Source organism: Hyperolius riggenbachi, chromosome 9 (genome assembly GCF_040937935.1).
Source record: "Hyperolius riggenbachi isolate aHypRig1 chromosome 9, aHypRig1.pri, whole genome shotgun sequence".
NCBI lineage: Eukaryota > Metazoa > Chordata > Amphibia > Anura > Hyperoliidae > Hyperolius > Hyperolius riggenbachi.
The window spans coordinates 213935459-213957321 of NC_090654.1; the positions used below are offsets into that span (position 1 = coordinate 213935459).

The window sequence follows — 21863 nt, forward strand, 5'->3', positions numbered from 1 at the left end:
TTATACATATAAACAGGATGGTTGGTATTATGTGGTGATATCAGTGATTATCTTCCAGTCAGGACAAATGGAATGGAAATGGAACAAGTGAAAGGTCACATCAGTGTACAAGTGAACACACTACCGGTTCAATAATCGGCAATGATATCGCTGGACATGAAAACACTAAATGTGTAAAACAAATAAAAACTTAGAAAGAGGTAATTAAATTAGCAGAATAGTTTATCCCCTTCTTCCAAACCTCAAAATTTCCTAATCAACAGATCTGTAATCTACTTATCCACCCACAAAGCATAAAATGCACAGCCAAAGGGATTAGCTGCATTACAAGTTGTTGGTGTTTTTAGACATCATGCAAAACAAATCTCCTTAGAAGAGCAGCATCCTGGGCTACTACTTATCTAGCATGGCAGGTTACAGTGCCTTGGCAGGTGAAATCTGATCCGTTTCTAGAGGTTTCTGCAAACTAGTGCTCTGTGGAAGTTGTTCATTTAGGCCTAACAATCATATAAATGTACACAAGCTCCGGATTTACATCATGTCCCCAATAAAGCCAAAGGGCAATTAATTTGAAAGGACTTGTTCAAGGAAGCAAAAACTACATAGTATTTACAAGTGATGGGGCATAATCAGACAATTCTCTTATTGTCTATTCACCTACACTTATCTACAATGGAAAACAATATAGACCTCTGTGTTATTTCCACCTGTTCTACAAATATTTTACACGCTCTGACTGTTCTAAATACGATGAGAAAAATTGCTATCCAAAAAGAAAAGAAGGGTCTTTAGGACATACTGGTTAGACGTATTTCTTTACAAGATTTTTTTTTATGATGGTGGGGCAGCTAAGGACAGGGTCAGGGTTCAGAGTCCTCTTCCACTCATTTGTGGGTAGGTTTCAGGTTAACAGGAACTGCACAGGTACCTGCTGGGGAGTACTTATTAAAGCACTGAGTATCACATGTGCAGTTTATAGTAAAATGTTGAAAGGGAAGTAGTCAAACAGCTCACATTACAAGAACTCTTGATGGTGACATTGCAGCGCTAGAAGAAAATTCATCGTGACCAAAAATTTTAAGACCATTTTAAAACAGCAATTTTTTTTTACTATATTAAGGATCCTTATTCCGAATCTCTCATTTATTTTGAGCATTACAATAGAGTTTTTTTTATTACTCCTCTCTCTCTCTCTCCTGCCTTGCCTCCCTCCACTACCTTCCCACAAGGAAAGGTTCATTAATGTAAATTATAAAACTGCCTGCAAGTCATTCAGCTCCTTCCCACAAAGCCCTTTTTATGTAAATAAAAATTGTTCTCATTTACAGAAACAGGATTTGATATTACGTGGGAGGCGGCGAAGATCAGATTGGGCTGAGATAGAATGGCGTTATTTGTCGCTCGTGCGGTTCACTGGGGGTGACTGACGCCCCTGATCTTATCTCTCAATTCGTATTCACTGCCAGCTTCTGCTTACCTGCTAGGTTAATTGCTTCGGCAACAATAAATACCAATTTCAGCGTAAAAAAATAAAAAAAATAAGCAGGCTTGGAATAATTAAACCTTGTTCGTAGCTCATAGTCCTGGACTCCAATTTGAACATTTTTCATTTTTTTATTGCTGTTTTAATTTACAGGTCATCTGAATCATTTACGTAATGATTTAATAATATAATTTAAATCATTTGGAATCTTGCTGTAATTAAGGAATAAGGTAGCCCATTAGATATTATATTTATATAGCACTTGTTATGTGGGCAGAATCTTAGGCAACATTGTACCAATCTGAAAAGTTTTGTGCACTGTGCAGGTAAACATAAAAATACTATGCAAGAAGATGAGATGAACCCTATTGACTGGAGAGTAGATTTTTTTCTGTTCATCTCATATTTGGAGGAAAATAAATAATTGATAGTTAATAAGAATGATAATGTTAGTGCTTGTCTAGAATTACCAGCTGACCCAGAGAAATGTGGACTTAATTTAGGTTAATCAGAAAAAAAACAAGTTAGCAAGATAACACCCCCCCCCCTCCCCGCAGTCCAACACAAATTTGGCAGTGCACTCCCAATCCCCCCTTCTCCCCCCACTATTATTTGCTGTACTGAAAATGTGCAATGTCATTTGCAGCCTTAATAAATAGGTTCTTTGACCTCTATCCTTTTGCTCTTTTTCTTTGTGCAAAGTAAGAGGGCAATTTATCAAGGCCAAATACATTGCCCCATACTTTTCTCAAGACTCTTAAAGAATTTAAAAAAAAAGTCTTCTATAGTAAGGGTGAATTCTCCCATATATTTCCTCGGGCCTACTGCGAGGTTTCCATATCCCAAAACTGCCAGTGTATCTAAGAGACTTTGTGTTTGCTTAAGATGGGCTGCTGTTCTCACCTCTTTCAAACGCCTCCATCTATATATCACAGGAGAGCACAAGAGTGCAAATTACATTCTAATGGGGAAACATCAGTGGTTTCTTTGACAATCTTGCCATTCTCTGATTTACTCCTAATGAAGACACTTCAACCGGCAGGCTTCCTCGGTGTTAAAGGTCAAGTTACGTTCAAAAAATATATGGATGCCTTGTTAAAAAAAAAAGGAAAGAAAAAAAAATCAAGGCCAGTGGGGAACTGATAGAGTTTTTGCATAAAGTGGGTCGGCAATTAAAATAATTGTACAAAGAACCGTCTTCAAGGCCGGAGAAAAAAAGTGAAATAAATTAAATTGCTTTCCCCGAAACAGGTTAGATAAAAATCTAAATTTAATGTATTCTGTCTTGTGTCATCTTGTTTTGTCAAGACATGAAATAGAATATAAAAATACAAGACAGGGTAGAATAGGAAAAAAAAACATAAGCCCTTGAGATATCACAAACGACGACCTTTGTGATGCTGTTAGTTTACTCTATTCAGGGCTATTTGAACAACGATGTCTCAGATTTAAGAACCTGATAGACCTCAGAGTACCTAAGCTCAGTTCCTTCCTAAGCAGGCGGGTCCTATCCCTCACCTAATCAATTTCTGCCTCTTGCCTTCTTGCTCTTTAATAAATGACAGCTACATTTCTTGCTTGATATTCATAGCACCCCTGTTTCCAAGAGCACTTGCCACAAATTTGGGGAGGGGGGAATCAAATGCATGAGCGGTCACTATACATTACAAAAGGTTAAAGGGGACCAGTTAGCAATGACAGGACTCCAGCTTGAAAGTAATGTCTGTATTATCCCTCCTGTTAGGAAAATATTAATGAATTCACACACAAAAAAAAGAGAGGGAAAAAATTTGGTGGAAACAGAAAAAAAAATCCCATAAAAAAAGTAATTGAAGTCTGAGCTAGGGAAAGAAAACAAGTTTCCAGTAACCCAAGTCTGCACTCCATAAAACAAACAAACTATGTCCCAACCAGCCAAGTCTGGACCAAACAATAACAATTTTAACTGATGGTGTCAGAACTTTCCCACAATCTCGCTGTGCAGGTGTTGTGTGTATTCCCCTCCTCTAAAAGGATCTATTTATTTTCCCAAACTAGAGGAAAATCAATAACTTTCAATGCATAACAGAACATTTGTTACAGATTAAGACGTATTAATGGAACCAAACTTTAAATAAACACAACTGGAGAGTGCAAATCATTTCATCAGTTAGGATGAGAGAGAGGGAGCAACATAGCCTTTCCTTGCTGGGGGATGTGTCGTTTTTCAGGAGCACCTTGGCTGCATTTATACGATTATATTATTAAAGAACTGTTGAACAAAAGCAGGCTGACCCCTAGCAGAGCTCTGCAATGGAAAGGGCATGAGGAGCAGAACAAAAATTATATATATTGTATATATGTATATATAGTAACTTCCTGCTGGAGAACAAAATCTGTTGTACAGATTGAACAAACAATCAAATATCTGCTAAGCACTCAAATCAGTGCAGAACTCTGAGCATCATTCCCCCACAAGACTGTAAAGTAAACTTCTGCATCAGGTTAGCCTGCTCATTTAGGCACCAGCAACACACCAAAGCACAGGTGATACTCAACTGTAACTTGCCACATTACGCTGACATTTTATTGTGTCTACTTTCTAATTATTTCAAGGCAAAATGAAAAAAAAAACGCTAAGCAAAGATATTAAGCCTCAGGAACAGAGCCTGCAGTGAGAGATTGTACACGCTTAATAGGCTATATATGTTTAGGCAGACATCAGTCATCTTGACGTTATTAAGTATCCTTATTGAGGTATACATTCAACAATTTAACCCGTCAGACATTTTGAAGTGCGCTTTGCGGAAAAGCCAATTTCCGACAATTTAAGAAAAAAGTTGAATCTGGGAACTCGGGCTTTTTGTTTGTTGGTAAGAATGACACACCTAGGTGGTTGTAAACAAGCAGATCCCATGCCCTCCCTGCTTCACCCAAGGATGATATACAGCTGCACAGCTTTGCTAGATTATGCAACAGAGACTTGAGATGTTTCATCAGTCAGTTTGGTTTTAACCCAGTGTGTGCTACCAAAGACTTTACACAGGTGCCTCCTAAATTCTCATTGTAGGGTACTGTTAAATAACACAGCGAAAGGATGATTTTTAAAAGCCGTGCTAGCTCTTTCTCGAATATACTTCCAAAATTATAACAGACCCAACAGAAGGATCAACACGCTGTAACTGAGATGACCCTCAGCTGAGTAAGCGGAGTCGGTTCCACAGCAGAATTTGGTTCGGTTTCTGTTCAAATAATCACAGATACTAACCTCTAAGGCTGCAAGCCACCACCTGAAAAGAGTGAGACCTCGTGCTGCAACCAATTACTCTGATGCTATGCCACAAATTCCACCCTAATATAAAAACAATGAGGAGAAAAGTACACAGTTAAAGTGGTCCAGGTGGCAAACATGTTTTCTGGACAGAGTTGTAATTCTAGGGCAACTAGATTTTGATAATACGATGTCATCTTTAACAGATACAAAATAAAGGAGGTATTTAGAAGTGCTTACAAGTTATTCTAAGATGCTTTGCAATCTGCATTGCTTACAGGACAATCTAAATGTTTCTGTACTTAACAATCAGAACTACAGTTCTACAGTTCCTCTTAAAGAACACTGACATTCTCTGCAATCTATTATCAAATTTTATAGTATAACAGTAATTAGGTACACAGAACTAACGCGTGATAAAACAGACATGTAACAGCTGTCAGAACGAAGCAACCGATGACAGCAGAGAATCTCTAAGTTCCTTGGAAAACGGAAGCTAAACTGGTGACCCTGCGATTTAGGCTACAGACCTTCAGAGGCCAAGACGTACCTAAGAAGCCAGGATCTGAGGTCATATCATACCAGTTTACAGGCATAAATCTATGTGACAATGGCAATCAAAACAGCCTGTGGGGCTTTCTCCTGTGCCAAACCAAGAAGACATTAATATCACTTCTTATGTTCTGCGTGTGGCAGCTAAAACACAGTTGCTAATCATTCTGCTGCATGCAATTAAAAATAAATATTAGATATTATAATTTATTCAAAAAGTACGATAGAGGTTAAATGTAACTGTTCTCTGTTGTGTTTCTTTTGAAAAAAAGAAGGGGGAGGGGCATGGAAAATTCTATGGCTATGTAATGATGTAGTTTAAGAATGCCTATCCATTTACATTTTCAGATGAAAATAATATACCCCCAATGCTGAGTGCTTTCATTCCATACTAAAGATTTAAAAGAAGAAAAAAAAAAAGATCCCGTTTCCATGACTGCAGACACAAGTTCATCAAATGATATTTTCTCTTTCACACTTTGCCTGGCCTGGGATTCCTCTTACGGCCCAGCTAGAACCCAACCAATGAGGCGAATTCACAGTCAGATTGGACTCAAAGGAGTAGAAGCCCCCCCACCTCCACTGCCATACTCACCACTACCACCACCACCACCCTTGATAAGAGACCTACTTTATTTAAACTAGCACTGTTAATTGCAATTCAAAAAGGTTTGAAGAGTAAAGTAAAGCATGGAGCACTCTGAGAAAGAACTCATGGGCCACAACAATTAAAAAGACAGCAATTGCACTATTAGCATTCCCTGTCTCTTCGATGTACAATAAACTAAAAAAGGGGCAAACCTTGATTGGATACATTTAGCCAATTTTCATTTCTGTTTTTCTCAGCTAAAAAAAGTTCACAAAAAGCAAACAGCATAATTTGAACAAGATATATTAAAAAAAGTCTTTTAAACAAAATAAGCGAGAAGGACCTAAAAATTTCAGATTTTACATTTACAAATCCAATCAAGCTTCAAGACTGTTATTTCCATTTTCACAGGATAAACTCTATCAATGCACCAAATAAATTAATATCATATTCAGTAGAAAAGAGCCCTGTGTAGGAAATAACACTAGCATGGGTTTTGTTAGGACCGTGGACATTTAAGCACCTTCAGAGTCTTTAATTCTAACCGATGTCCTACACAACAATACAAGGTGAAAGAGATTTTTTCAATCTGTTTGTCGTGCAGAGTTAAAACCAGTGATAAGTGGTAGTTCTTGAACTTCACAATACCTCTCAATATTAAACTGATCTACGTTTCTGTGGTCTCTGCAAGTTCAGAGTGAAAGCCTTTGTAGATTAGATCATCGGGGGGAGCCAGCACCAAGCTCTGATCTTGACACTTTAGAAAGCAAGTATAAAAAAATAGGGAAGGAGGGGGGGGGGGGGAGAGCACATGTAGAAAATTCACCAATCTAATCCGCCTTTCAGAACAGGATGGTGGCTAAGAAGTACCCCCTGCAGCTACTTGTATGGAAGAATTCTAAACACTCTGCATCCAGGGGCCTACCCGAGATTCTGTAGCGTGTGTGGGTGAACTGCATGCTCTAATTTCCTTCAGCTTTCTTGGTGATTGGTAAATGACAGGTGCTGGCATTCTGCAGTTTGACAGGCCGCTATACAAATAACTGGCTTGCCTGCAAGGCCTAATGCCTCGCTAATGAATGATAAATCAACTTTGATTACAAAGTGTCAGCCCAGTTGTCGACATTTAGGGTTCCCCGGCTGCTGGAGCTGGCACTGTTCTACTAAGTCTTTCCTGGTGCCTGGGCACACGTACATAGATCGGATATTTAAATCTTATTAAAAATAAAAATGGAGTAAAACAGCATAATAATGAAACAATAGCCGTAGACTAGTTCTATGAAATCATGCTTTTTTTTCTGTACACTTTGCATGAAGTTTCTGCATCAGCAACAGTGGGAAGAGGAATAACCCTCTGTATCCCGGATTTACAAAACAAAACAAAAAAAGGAAAAACCAAAAAGAAAAATGCCTGCAGGAGGCTTTACTGAGTTACTGTAAAAAGTTTCATAACAGATCAAAAGCAAGCAGCAACTATATCAACAGTCAGCAGCGCCCTGTATCCGATTTACTAATCTACAGGACACTTTTGCTGGAACAAGTGTGCCTGGTGCACCGGCTCAGAACACAGAAACAGGAGGGGGAAAAAATCCCTCACATTTCAAAGTACAATGACACATATGGCATTCTATAAACTCTTAGTACACCCTATGAGAGGTCTGTCTGTACATGGTCTAGCATAAAAAAAGAAAATAAAGGAAACAGAAGAAGAAAAAACTCTCCAAGCCAAGTTTTTCAATGACTTCATTGTTACTTTGGAAGTGGAGAAGTTAACCCTTCAGGCACCAGAAAGCACAGACAACATTCATAGACAGGCAAGCTGTCATTCTCAGCCACCTGCTAAGCAGGGCATGCTTCAACTGGAAAAGGGGCAAGGCAGAGGTGATAGGGTTAAGAGCCTGCAAACGAAGGGCATAAAAGTCCCTTTTCTGAGCCGTGAACTTACCGCTCTGTGCCAGCGAGCTCCCTCCCCTTCGTCAAATAAAATATCCTGTTAGCGGTGGTGACACATTGCTGGCCTGACACTCCACATCACCTCCATTTAGATCTGGTTACTAAAGATTTGACCGACACAATTCAGCACAAGGAGTCAGGCACTTCCTCTACGTCACAAGACACACACACCAAAATGAAAAAAAAAAAGTAGGATACGACAACCGGGCAGGACAGTTCAATACGAGAGTGAAAACGTGTGTCTATAGTACTACAACAACAATCACGTCAAGAGAAAAAAAAATGAAAGTCCAGATCACTCAGCAAGTGAAAGGAAAAGAAACCCCTTTGAATCTCCCCGTAAGGCTCCTCCGTCACTCTTACAATAGGATGTCTTTCGAAATAGACTAATGAGCGCACGCACGTGGAATTGGAAAGTGTGCTGGGTTTTAAATATGACAACATGAGCTGCCAAGCAGAGATTCTACGACTGATCACTCTCGAGAGCATCGGCTCATGTCTTTTTTTCATGTTTTGGATCAATTCAAGCAGTTACAGGATGAGAAAACACAAGAGGGTTCTCAACAAAAGGGAAGAGTCTGCTAGGAGCGGTGACTGGAAGGCTCACTAGCAGCTCAGGCAACTTAGTAAACAAAGCTCGCTAGGCGATCGGCTGCGAGGGCTGCCTCGAAGCTGAGCAACAACACAAAAAAATTAACCTGGCGGGTCTCACGTAAAGGAAGAGAGCAGAATTGCAAAATCAATCATATATTGACAAACCTGACAAACTCCATTTAGCAGCCAAAGCAAACGAGAGAGAGCTGGGCCAATGAGGAATAACAAGCCTTGTTGTGAGAGCTTCTAGTTTCTTCAGGTTGAGATAGATTGCACGCGCACGGGTGCTCACAGACTGACAACATGCATAACCATCCTGCCAGCCACGCCTTTCCCCACCAATCACAACCAGCCTCTAAACATAATCAGTTCAAACACCCAACACAATGAGGCTTGCTTTTTTTTTTCACTGACGGGCAGGTGAAATAATGCATTTGTCTCTAAAGCAACTAGGCTTAATTGCTGTTAAACCTTTGACCTGAGCAGGCTTGTGGCAGCGCTCGGAAAAGGCCATCAAACGGGCACACACTTAGCCTTAATCAAACAAGAGTAGCTTGGAGTAAAGGGGGGGTGGGAAGGGGGGCAAAAAGGACATCTTTTTTGTCTTATTTATTACTGATGGTGGGTAACCAGAGATTAGAGAAGTTTAGCCTTTAGAGGACAAAGAGACTGCCACTAAAAATGTGCACCAAGGAGGGGGGAGGGAGTACTGAATTAAACAGTAAATAAACAGCTAGAACACATGTAAATAAAAGGTTGAATAAAAGCAAGAACAATCTGTACTGATGCAAACAGGGATAGCCATCACCACAGTGTACCATGAAAGTCAGCTAAAAATAAACAAATGCTTCTGAAGCAACAATCAGCACAAACACAAAACAAAAAGTTACAAACAATAGCCAAACCAGTAAACAAACATGAACAAGTCAATAGAAATACAGAAGAAAAAGTTACCATGAAAAGTTCAAATCGCAAAGCCAGAGAATAATCCTTCTGTGTAAGGGTTAAAAGCAAGGGAGAGGAGCATTTTTGTCAGCCGGCAGAGACAAAACAGAGGGTCAGGGCTTTCTAAATCCCATGAAGTTGTGAGATTTCTCCCCCTCCCCACCTCCTCGCCTCCTCTGCCCAGAGCTGAAAGGCGTCCCAGGGTGGCAGAGAGGAAGGGAAGGGAACTCTGCCTCGGTGGTAGGGCACACCTCTCAGAGCTGTTTATTTGTTACAGTTGCCTGACAAAGACAGACAAACAAAAACAGCTCTGAAGCATATTTCTGCAGTCAACTGTTAAACCGGTAACCACTCAAACCCGTTCTCCCATATGCCTCTGCTGTCAGGGCTGTATTGTAAACAAAACTACATATTGTTTTTGTCCATCTGCTGTGCTGTTGTTGTCTGTTTGCTTTAACGACTGTTTTTGTCAGATAACCTCCTCTGGCGTAATAACACATATGCAATATCTCTGTGTTTTTTTATGTTCTGTCTATAGCTGTGCTACCAGCAAGACAAGATTAACTCCTCCAGTACTGAAACAAAAGGAGTGCATCCTTTTTAGTATATCTCTGCAAAACTCATAGAATCCCTAAAGTGAGGTCACTGATTGATCTTAAATATATTAGGACAGTGCTGAACTTTTTAAAAAATATTTGCCACTATAATAAATTAAAACATATAGGGCTTGATTCAGTAAGCGCACCTAAAGACTTTGGATGTGATAACTAGGGTGCGAACTGGGTTAGCACCGTTTACTAAATTCACATCGCGCACAAAGTCCCATGTGCAAAACTTTGTGCACGCACAGCACGGTGCGCGCGAAACAGCGCATCACGGTGCGGCTATAAGGTCGCATTGGGTGTGACCTTAATGTTGCACCATGCCATGTTAAGGTCGCATCCAATGCGACCTTATAGGCGCATCGGGTGCACCGCTTTCGCCGCACCGCGATGTGCCGTTTCGTGCGCACCGCGTTGTGCGCGCGCAAAGTTTCACGCGCGATGTGAATTTAGCATGCCTAAACTAACTTTAGCAGTGATATAGGGCTTTTCACAGGTGTGCTAACACTTAGCACGGTTTACTGAATCAAGCCCATAGGGTTTATTTATTATTGATTAAATTATTATTAAAAAACTGGGAATAAAAATTGCAACTTTTTTTCTCAACTTTTCAAAGCCTACCACATGCAAGTTTACTATATTACTAATAGAATAGCAATAATGTTCTATTACCAACATACTAATATTGGCTTGCCTGATACCTAACCCTAACCCTTCTCCCTTAGCAAACCGTTGTCTACACAACTTAAACTAACACCCTACCCAAACCACACTCCTATCTATCACCCAAAGTGGCTGGATAGTGAAATGGTTAAGGGCTCTGCCTCTGACACAGGAGACCTGGGTTCAAATCTCGGCTCTGCCTGTTCAGTAAGCCAGCACCTATTCAGTAAGGAGTTTCTTGGGCAAGTCTCCTTAACACTGCTACTGCCTGCTGAGTGCGCTCTAGTGGCTGCCTCGCAAGCGCTTAGAGTCCGACAGGAGAAAGGCGCTATACAAATACTGCAATTATTATTATAGCCAAGTTAATCTCCCTACTACCAATATATCAACACCGGGGCTTGGCAATATTTCAGCCGAGCTCAAGATATCACACAAATTACTAGGAGGCACCCCAAAGGTTGTATGCAATCAATTCTGAGCGGATAATGAAACAGTCTTACCTGTGACCTCTGATTAACGATTTAGAAATTACAGCATAGTCCCCGTTATTCAGAACTCAGGCAACCGGAAGTCTCAAGTAACCAGCATTAGTGATAATGGGGCTTTGCTTTTTGCAGGTTGTAAGGCTATTTAAATACCTACCGGGCCTCCAGCGATTTCTAGCAGCCTTTCCGCATTACCTAGCGGGCTCCTAGCGGCTTCCATACATGCAAGTCAGCATGTCACGTGACCTGATGCAGGGCAGTTGACACGCTGGCTTCCGTGCACGGGGGAAGCTGGAAAGCCACTTGCAGCCTGCTACTTGATGCAGAAAGGCTGCTAGACATTGCTGGAGGCTCGGTAAGTATTTGGGGGGGAGGTTTGTGCTATTTTAGCCAGCAAGTACATGTATCTGGCACCAGGTGATCCCAGCCAGTGCTGGATATTAGGGACTGTGCTGTCATTTTATTTTAATTGACACCAGCAATGATGATGCATGTTGCGGGACCTGCCTGCTTCTTCAGGTCTGTATGAAGCATTTTGCAGGACCTGCCTGCTTCTTCAGGTCCATATGATGCATTTTGCGAGACCTGCCTGCTTCTTCAGGTCTATAGTACAGTGTGTTGTCTCATTTGTTCTCCCATTGCCTGAAAATACTATACTATTTTGTGCTCCTGGTGCTCTCTGTTTCTTTTTTTCAATCCTGGTCCATGAGGTTCGTTACCTGAATTCTATCCACTGGATAGCGTTCCTGAGCTCCAGATATCGGCATTAAAGATTGGCTATAATGCAGCCTAGCCCCGGCACAGATATCTGTAGCTCAGCTAAATAGTAGCTGAGCCCCTACACTACATAAGCCGCATACTGGCTTTTTAGTTGGCACCCAAATTCTGCACCCATTTTTAACTGCTTTGCCTGACCACATTTATTAAAATGGGAACAGCTTTTTTTCCACTGAAAGTGAAAAATTGCAGTATCATAACTGCCCTGTAATGAACCGCAGGCAAAGATGGTAGTTCTATACTTGCAGACTATTAGTTCTTCCTGTGCACCAAAGGGCAGCTAATGGCAAAAGTTGCAAACTTTTTATCACTTTTTTTCTGTGGGGTCATCATTAAAGCTGCAATCTCAAGTGGCCCCTCCCACCAAAAGCCACTACTCCTCCCTCCATAGCACAGATGCATCACTCTGCAATAGCAAAAAAAAGGTCTTAACACAATAAAAAGGTAAAAAATAACAAGCTTACCTCAAGGTAGCACTAAAAGTGATATTTATAAAAAAAAAAAAACGACAACATGTTTTTCAGGTTATACCCGCTTCATCAGGTCAATACTGTATCAAAAATAGTGTCATAGTCTGGAGCACTTACACCTATATGTAGATTTCGCCAATATGATTAGTAACTAATTGCTGTAGATAGTTGCTAGCGACACAGGTGCCCATGTGATATGGCCCTTAGCTCTGTACACATTATTATTATTATTTAGTATTTATATAGCGCCGACATATTATGCAGCGCTGTACAGCGTATATATATATATATATATATATATATATATATATATATATATATATCTTGTCACGAACTGTCCCTCAAAGGAGCTTACAATCAAATCCCTACTATTACCATATGTCTATATTATGTAGTGTAAGTACTGTAGTCTAGGGCCAATTTTAGGGGGAGCCAATTAACTTATCCGTATGTTTTTGGAATGTGGGAGGAAACCGGAGTGCCCGGAGGAAACCCACACAGACACGGAGAGAACATACAAACTCTTTGCAGATAGTGTTCTGGCTGGGATTTGAACCAGGGACCCAGCGCTGCAAGGCGAGAGAGCTAACCACTACGCCACCGTGCTGCCCCAAATGCCAGATGAAACTTGGCTGAGGCAGCAGATTAGAACAGGCGATAATGGCAGATCACTTTGGTCGAATGATGGCCAAGAGCTTTACTCTCCCCACTTACCCTGCCCGCTATGCTGTGCTGCCCTTGAAACCTCCCCCCCCCCCCCCCCCATATAGAAAAGAACACATTGCTGGCTTTAACGCAAGAATTGCATCTGCACAGCACTGGCCCTGCAATGACTGAGCATGCGTCCAGGGCTTTAGGGGGCAGCAATTCCTTTTACACAATGCCAATTGCCTGGCTGTCCTGCTGATGTTTCTGGCATCACTAGTGTCTAAGTCACACACCTTGAACAAGCATGCAATTAGTGTAATCAAAGGTTAGTCATGCAAGAGCAGCTCACCTGCATACAGAGGCTTAGAGGCAGAGGATCGGTAATGTCATGCAATTTACAATTATTAAGAAATAACTCAGTAGCTCATGGTAACCATATTTAAACCAGCCTTCCATTAAACAGAACATATAGTGATTCATTTATGTTTTGATCATAAGGTTTAGAACAATTAAATCAAAAAAATATTACATCAAATGAAAAGTTGCATTTATTAAGAGATTCACCCACTATAAATAGCGAGAAGGGCCATGTTTTGATGCAGTGTGCTAAAAGTAAGATCACTCCATAGAGAACAATAGGACCTCATTATCAGTCACCAAGTCTGGGGACTCTGCTTTTGTAAAATTATTTTCCATATAGACAGTTAGTGGGAAGAAGTGATCTTTCATGATTGCTTTGGCCGACAGTCAGCGCTAAAAACAGTAAGGGTCATGCAGGTTGGGTGTAGCTGAGCTGCATGTGCTGCTCTATTGAGAGGATAGGGGGAGGAGAAGCAGGGGTCTCTCTTCTATTAAGGGAACAACCCAAATAGCTGAAAAGATCTAGCTTTGCTAAGTGCAACTCATCCCCATCAAGTACTGAAGATGGCGCCTGTACAGACATCGGACTGTGTTGCAGATAACACAATTATAATATTGGTCCTCAAAAGCCTATGGCTATATGGACTTGAATTCCTTCATTTCATCATTGCATTAGTAAAGCAATATGCAATAAATAAAAAAATAAATAAATAACATGTGGAGGTACAAGTGAAGAACTGAAAAAAGAATGTTGAATTGAAATATTTAAGATTTTTTTTAGTTAAATATATTTTTGTTTAAAGCCGCACTATACATTTCCTTTAAGTAGTTGATGTGCGATACATTCTAAGCCTTGTAAGCGGAAGGCCAATGACATAGTGGGAGATGTAATACTGGATGGAAAGGGATAAAGACCTGCTGTCCTCCCTAAAGTGGTTTCACGAAGGATGAATTTATTATCAGGATCGCCCTTTCTTCCAGGTTACAAAATGTTCCCCAACCTCCCCCTTCTTCCATTGTACCAGCGCACAAGTCACTATGAATATTTAATTAAGGAAGGACTGATCTGTTGTGCTGAGATGTGGAGCTGGTCTCCTGCAACTGACATAGGAGAGGGGTCATCTGCACACTGCCTACATACAGGAAAAATGTGCAAAGAACTTACCGGCAGACAATAGGTAAACTGTAAGAAGGAAGCTCAGGATGTTTTACAATGCAACCAATCAGCTAGAAAGTAACAACTGATATGTCAGCGGTTGTTCAGACTACTCACTGCATCTGGGGCAAAGCAAAATTCCTGGTGGCTATTCACATACACACTGCAAGTAGTCAGAAAAATACCCCTACATCAACCTTCCAGGGGCTTTAACAATACATTTTGGATGCGGCTAAAACGGTCATAAGCTGCTGCCTCTGGAACAGAACGATATCTGGTCAGGCACTCACACAGGGAAAGGCTCACTGATAATGCTCAGTGACCAGAGAGAAAACCCTGCTTAGATTTCCCACCCAAGAAATGCAGGCACTACAGGGCCCATGGCTTATTTTTCAGAAAGTAAATTGACTTTGTTTGGGATAGATACATGTTATTTAAAAAAAATATTTGTATTTATAATGACATCCCTGGTTCCTATATATGAGATGTCTTGAGATGGAAGCCAACTGGCAAGGGGTTCAAAAGGTCAACTAACAAGTAAACTTAACATACTGGCTGGCATGAAGTGGTCGGGAATATTTTTCCAATCTTCATTTCAAAAATGGCAAAAAAAAAAAATATTGCCCCCCCCCCCCCCGACTCAAGTACACTGTTGCGATGCAGTAGCTAGATGCAGACCCCTAGTATAGGTAGCCAGAGAAGTCTACAGTATTAGATAGCCAGATGCAGACGTTCCCCCCCTCCCCCAGCATGGGTAGCCATATAGCTTCCCCCCTTTCAATATAGGTAGCCAGAGAGCCCCCCACCCTGTATAGGCAGCCAGTAAGCCCTCCTTCCCTCTGTATAGGTAACCAGGAAGCCCCTCCCCTCCAAAAGTATGGGTAGACAGCGAGCCCCCCTCCCCATGTCTAGATAGCCCCCATCTGTATAATTAGCCAGTGAGCCTCCCTCCCACAGTATATGTAGTCTGTGAGCTCCTCCCTATATAGGTAGCGAGACAGCCACCCCTTCCCTCCCACTGTATAGGCAGCTAGAGAGCTCCCCCCCCCCAATTATAGGGAGCCCCCACCCTCCCACAGTATAGGAAGCCAGAGAGGTCCCCCCTTCCTTCTCCTGAACTACTCTGTGGTAGTAACTTTCCTCTCCGGGATCCACATGCTGAATATCTTCTTCCTTCTTCATTCCATTCAGTTGCATTGGTAACAGCTCCCTCTTGTGGTGAAATAAGAGCATGTTGCCAATGCAACAGAATGCACGGAAGGAGAAAGAAGATATGCAGTGCGTGGATCTCGGAGAGGAGTGTTACTGCTCCCCCCGCCACTGCGAGCCCCCTCGCCCCTAAAAAGGGGTTGCCCAGCTGTTGTCAGATCATGTCACCCCGATATCTCTAGGCACCTCTACGTATATAATACACTGTCCCTGCTTTTTATTACACAGTAAATTTATTGCTCCTAAAATTGTAACAGAGTCATGTGTGGAAGATTTCATCGGCAGTTTATTTTTCTTAAAGGAGCACTGTAGAGGGGTAGGGGAAAAAGAGTTTAACTTACCCGGGGCTTCTAATGGTCCCCCGCCGATGTCCTGTGCCCTCGCAGCCCCTCACCGATGCTCTGTCCCGCCTCCGGTTCACTTCTGGAATTTAAAGTCGGAAAACCACTGTGCCTGCGCAGCCGTGTCCTCGCTCACGTTGACGCAACCATGAGCGCACTGTGCAGGCACAGAATTTTCTGGGCCTGCACAATACACTTCTGGTGACATTATCGGTAACGAGGGCAGAGGTTTTCCGACTTTAAAGTTGGAAATTCCAGAAGTGAACCGGAGACGGGAACAGGACATTGGTGAGTGGCTGCGCGGGCACAGGATGTCTGCGGAGACCATTAAAAGGCCCAAGGAAAGTTCAACTCTTTTTCCCCTACCCCCCTACAGTGCTCCTTTAAGCTCTGTGCTCCAATCAAGAAATTACTACTGAGGGAACAATTATATTTGGATAGTTCCAAAGGTGCAAGGTGTTTACTAAAAATAAGCAGCATACCGAGCATAGTATTGCACATAAAAATGTCATGTTTGTTTTATTTTTAAAGAAAACCTGTGTCCATGTGTTTATGGAGTGTGTCTCTGGAATTCTCCTTCCTCTGTCACCAAGCTGCTCTCATTTATTTTGTCAGGAATATCACATGACTAGATGGTAACACTTGGCAAGTAGGAGCAGCATAGTGATGGACAAAGGGGTCGGTACAACTGAAACTTCAGCTATTAAAGAGGAACTCCACTGAAAATAATGTAATAAAAAAAGTGCTTCATTTTTACCATAATTATGTATAAATGATTTAGTCATTGTTTGCTCATTGTAAAATCTTTCCTCTCCCAGATTCACATTCTGACATGTATTACATATTGACATTGTTACTGTGGGCATGTTATGTAGCTGTTTCTAGCTGTTCTGGCTGTTAGACAGCTCTAAACAGCCATTTCCTGTCTGTGAACATTGTTACATTGTGGCAGTTTGCCAGGAGTACCGCGGTATTCAGAGCCTCTAGTGGGAGTGGTTTCAGCACAAAATCAGTCACACAGCGCCCCCTGATGGTCTGTTTGTGAAAATCATTCTATTTCTCATGTAAAAGAGTGTATCAGCTACTGATTGGGATAAAGTTCAATTCTTGGTTGGAGTTTCTCTTTAAGCCTCATACACATGTTAGAAGCATGTCACTTGACAGGGATTGGGATTTGCTCCCTTAGGCAACAGTGCGAGGCAGAAGCTGTCAAGATGCCTTGCTAGCCTACTGGCTAGCGATGCATTCATTTGATATGCAGGGGGGAGGAGGGCCAATGGAGAATGCACAGTGCAGAACAATGCCCTCAGCCAGCGCTCAGATGAATTGATCTGCCCGACTGATCACTAGCAGAGGCACTGAAGGAGATTAGGAGCTACTGTACTCATGCTAGATTCTTAGCAAAGGTGTTCCCAAACAGCCACCGTGGCTGAGAGCCCTGTAGCATGTGTACAAGTTTTAACCCCATTTCTTACACAGTAGGACAGTTGGATAAAAAGGTTAACTTTAAAAAAGTCTTAAAAATTTATATTAAGAAATATTTCAACCTCCTTAGCGGTAACCCCGAGTCAGGCTCGGGCCGTAAATCCGCAGCTCAGAGTGGTAATCATGAGCTGGATCTAGGGGAGGTGAGTAATGTGCACGGCTGCTGCAGATTTATCTAGCGGTAAGATTTTTAGGGTCTAAAAGCTTGTGAAAAAATTGACCCTCTTTTAACCAATTAAAGGGAACCTAAACTGAGAGGGATATGGATGTTTACTTTTAAACAATAACATTTGCTTGGCAGTCCTGCTGATCTCTTTGCCTGCAGTAGTGGCTGAATCACACACCTGAAACAAGCATGCAGCTAATCCAGTCTGACTTCAGTCAGAGCACCTGATCTGCATGCTTGCTGAGGGGCTGTGGCTAAAAGTATTAGAGATACAGGATCAGCAGGAGAGTCAGGCAACTGGTATTATTTTAAAAGGAAAAATCAATATTCTTCTCAGTTTAGGTTCCCTTTAAGTCTATCTGGATGGATATATCCATCCAGATAGACTGTGCTGCTCCTGCTGCCTGAGGCATGCGGTTGCGCTCTCCCACCACCTGCCGTTAGCCCCCCGATCAATGAATGGGAATATACTTCCCATTCATCGATCTAAGTCCCCCGCAGAAAAACCTACGGTCTCTTATCAGAGGCCGCGGTCTTTCTGCAAAAAAAAAGTTTCCCGTCCTCTTTCTAGTTCCTTTCTCGTTCGCTTCCAGGAGTTTTTGACTGTGGCCATCTTGTGGCCAAATAGTAAACTACACCCACATACATTTTTTTATTAAATAATTACATTATATTACATTTAAAATTAACTGTCTACCTCCCACACCAAAAATTACCCAAATACATTTTTTTATAAAAAAAAAATGAAAAAAATTACAATAAAAAAAAAACACTACATAAATAATTACCAAAGGGTCTTTTAAATATGTATGTCAAAAGAGTATATTATTATATTTTCTTAAATTATAAGCTTGTAAAAGGTGATGGACGCAAATTAAAAAAAATGCACCTTTATTTCTAAATATCGGCGCTATACATTGTGATAGGGACATCATTTAAACGGTGTAATAACCAGGACAAATGGGCAAGTAAAATACATGAGTTTTAATTACGGTAGCATGTATTAATTTCAAACTATAATGGCAAAAATATGAGAAATAATGAATTTTTTCCATTTCTTTATAATCTGCCTGTTAAAATTGATTTAGAAAAAAATAATTCTCAGCAAAATGTACCACCCAAAGAAAGCCTAATTAGTGGCGGAAAAAAACAAGATATAGATCAATTAATTGTGATAAGTAGTTATAAAGTTATTGGCAAATGAATGGGAGGTGAAAGTTGCTTGGATGCATAAGGTGAACAACACTGTAGGCTGAAGTGGTTAAACACTAAAATCTGGACGTAATCATACCGCTAGGGAGGTTAAACACTAAAACATGTGAAACTACAGGGATTGCTGGACAGACATTGTATGTCAAACAAGGGAGTGGTTTTATAGAGTACCACTTTAAGGCTTGTAGAAAAGTGTATGCGATTTCACGCAATGCAAAATCGCACGTAATGCTTTTCAATGTTAATGTACATGTTCATAACTCTACGATTTTTCAGTCGTGACTTGCACATGTGTAAAAAACCTGATTCCCTGCTGCATAAAATTGCTAATGTACGATTCCCATAGACTGCTAGCAGGTGCAGGCAGCCTACAAAAACGCGCATAGGATATGAAAAATCATCCGCAGAAAAACGCTGGTATTTTATGTGCACACAAGTGTGGCTGCCACCTAAATCATGTCTTTATTCAGACAAATTTGGGATTTATCAGATTTGAATCACCCCCGTGTTTGCCAACTCATGCCTTTAATTAATGACACATATGAATTATACAGATCTTGTGGCTAGGTAGATGCAGTTAAGGTACTGATTATATGTTACCACTACAGTCCCAGAACTCACATAATTTAGATGTGACATTTTTTACAGGGATGATTTGGAAACCCCGCCACTGCATCATCTAAAATAAAATACACTATTTGACTTAAATAACTGTAGTATCTGTAGGAGATTAGGCCACCTGGTGGTAACTTTGGAAAAAAAACATACAATTCTAAAGGGTAGTGTTTTTTAACAATATCAGTTATTAGTCCCAGTTTAAATATTCTTTTGAATTGATATGGTTAGACACAGCTTCTCACTAAGGCCTCATTCACACTAGTGTAAATAAACACACACAAAAACAACATGCTAATAGTAACCAACTGTACTCTAAAATTCATGTTTACAGTGACCTTTACCACAACAGTTATGAAAGCCTATAATCCTGTTAAAATGGAGACTCAAATTACTTAAGGACCGCGCTGATTGAAATCTACGCCCTGTTTTGATGGTTATCTGGCTGGTAGGGCGTAGATTTTAATCAACTGACGCCGCTCGTTATCACCACTTTCATCTCTCCCGACGATCTCGCCGATGTTTCCCCCCTCCACAGCTTACTTGCTCTGCTGTCCCTCACTTGCTCTGCCCTGTCTATCGATGTAAGCCGCTCCCATTGGCTTAAATTGATGGGCAGGGTCAGGAGCACATTAATGCGGCAGACATTAATAGACACGGCAGAGTGGGTGACCTAGGATCCCAACGTGCGGCAGTGACAGCGTTTGCGACGGGTATGTGTGGCGATTCATAGGTATTCGGGCGATTCATCGGTATTCGTTGGGATTCTGCCCTTTCTTGTACCAGCGGTCTCTGGTCCTTAAGGGGGCAGAGACCTCTGGTACTTTAGTGGGGAAAAAGAACTTCAATGTTTTTCAGTTCATCTCACTACATGTTCCTAAAACTATCTGACAGCAATCAGCAGTGCAACCAGACACTTCATGGATCAGTCCAGAGAGGACCTCATGAATGAGTCTGCTGACTAGTGTAGGTGTTCGGAAAGTCAAATTATGCCAAACAGCGCACTTCAGCCCCCGAAGCAGTGGACAGGGTCATGGGGAGTTCACTCACTCGCTTCACATGACCCCGGTGCTTCCTCTCCGCCTTGGATGGAGGAAGCTTTGGAGTCATGTGATGTGGACCACAACCCCGTGACCCTGTCCACTGCTTCGGGTTTTGAAGTGCGGTGCTCAGCATAAAAAAAAATAAAAAAAATAGGATGGTGAATTAGCTTGGCAAAAAAAAAATGATTTTGTTTTTAACTACAGCCCTCCATTTTAAAGGGACCCTGAAGTGACAGGTAACATGATAATTAGTGATGGTCATTCATGTCTAGGAGAACTCATGGAGAAGCATGTGATCAGTTTGTTCAGGTGAAAGATATGTAATTATCTGATTTGCTAGTCATGATCATGTGCCAAAGTAGGGTGTGATTACAGCAAATCAGAGCTTTGCAAATCTATCAGATGATCAAACATATCACATGCTTCTCCATGAGTTCTCCTAGACATCACCATCACTAATGATAGTATAAATATGTATGTACAGTCTCAATCTTACTTAAAAGCAGCCTGTTCTTCTCTACCACAAAGCCTCACCTACTATAATAACCATCCTTTACCTCAACTATTAACCCCAGCCTAATCTGAGCAGACACCTAAAGTAACCCTGTATGCAACACTAGTCTTATGGTGATCGTTATCAACATAAGAATAAATGAAGTAAGTCTGGGGAGATTTTTACTGCAAAACTCGCAAGAAGTTTTTCACACTCCCTTGGAAAGGGTTTGCTAACTTGGGAGCACTTTTATGTAGAAAGTTTAGGTTCCCTCTAAAGTGAACCTGTAAGAACAGAACCATAGAGGATCCCATTGCCAAACATTGCTTCACCAGCTTCATCCTATTTCCAGGTCAGCGACACACTAAGCAGTAGAGTCAGGGGTCAGGGAGAAAGCTTGCATGTTAAATGGCAGCATCCTTTCTTCTATTCTTATAGGTGGAGTCTGAGATTAATGCTGATGGCTATATGGATTAACCAAGGGAAATTCATGTGGCCCTTGTGTTTAACTTTATGCAATTGCTCTGTCCAGGAATGTAGCCTGAATGAACTGATAAAAGGCACGGATCTAATCTACACGCTCTATCGCTAAAGGATGCTGTGTGTGTTAAACACAGCACTGCCACTGAGCTGCCACATTTGATCATAAGGCTTTAATTAGTGTATTAACCCTCCCGGTCCATTAGACCTGTGCAAAGCATTCATTATCTACAATAAAAAAAAATGTTCAGAGTTTGACTTATGTCACCTGGGTGACTGCACAATACAGGCC

General features: G+C 41.3%; 1 protein-coding gene across 18 annotated transcripts in view; it reads right to left on the reverse strand.

Moving 5' to 3' along the window:
- FOXP1 (forkhead box P1) overlaps positions 1-21863 on the reverse strand; it is a 1092253-nt gene that overhangs the window by 169471 nt on the left and 900919 nt on the right. Inside the window, exon 1 of one of the 18 annotated variants that reach the window (XM_068253985.1) lies at positions 9376-9522. The exons of 15 other annotated variants lie outside the window; for them this stretch is intronic. In XM_068253985.1, the coding sequence (XP_068110086.1) occupies positions 9376-9378 (3 nt within the window). In that variant the 5' untranslated portion in view covers positions 9379-9522. Of the gene's footprint in view, positions 1-7819; positions 7906-8586; positions 8681-9375; positions 9523-21863 lie in introns of those variants that run through there. 2 more of the 18 variants (XM_068253986.1, XM_068253987.1) reach the window with 2 other exon arrangements.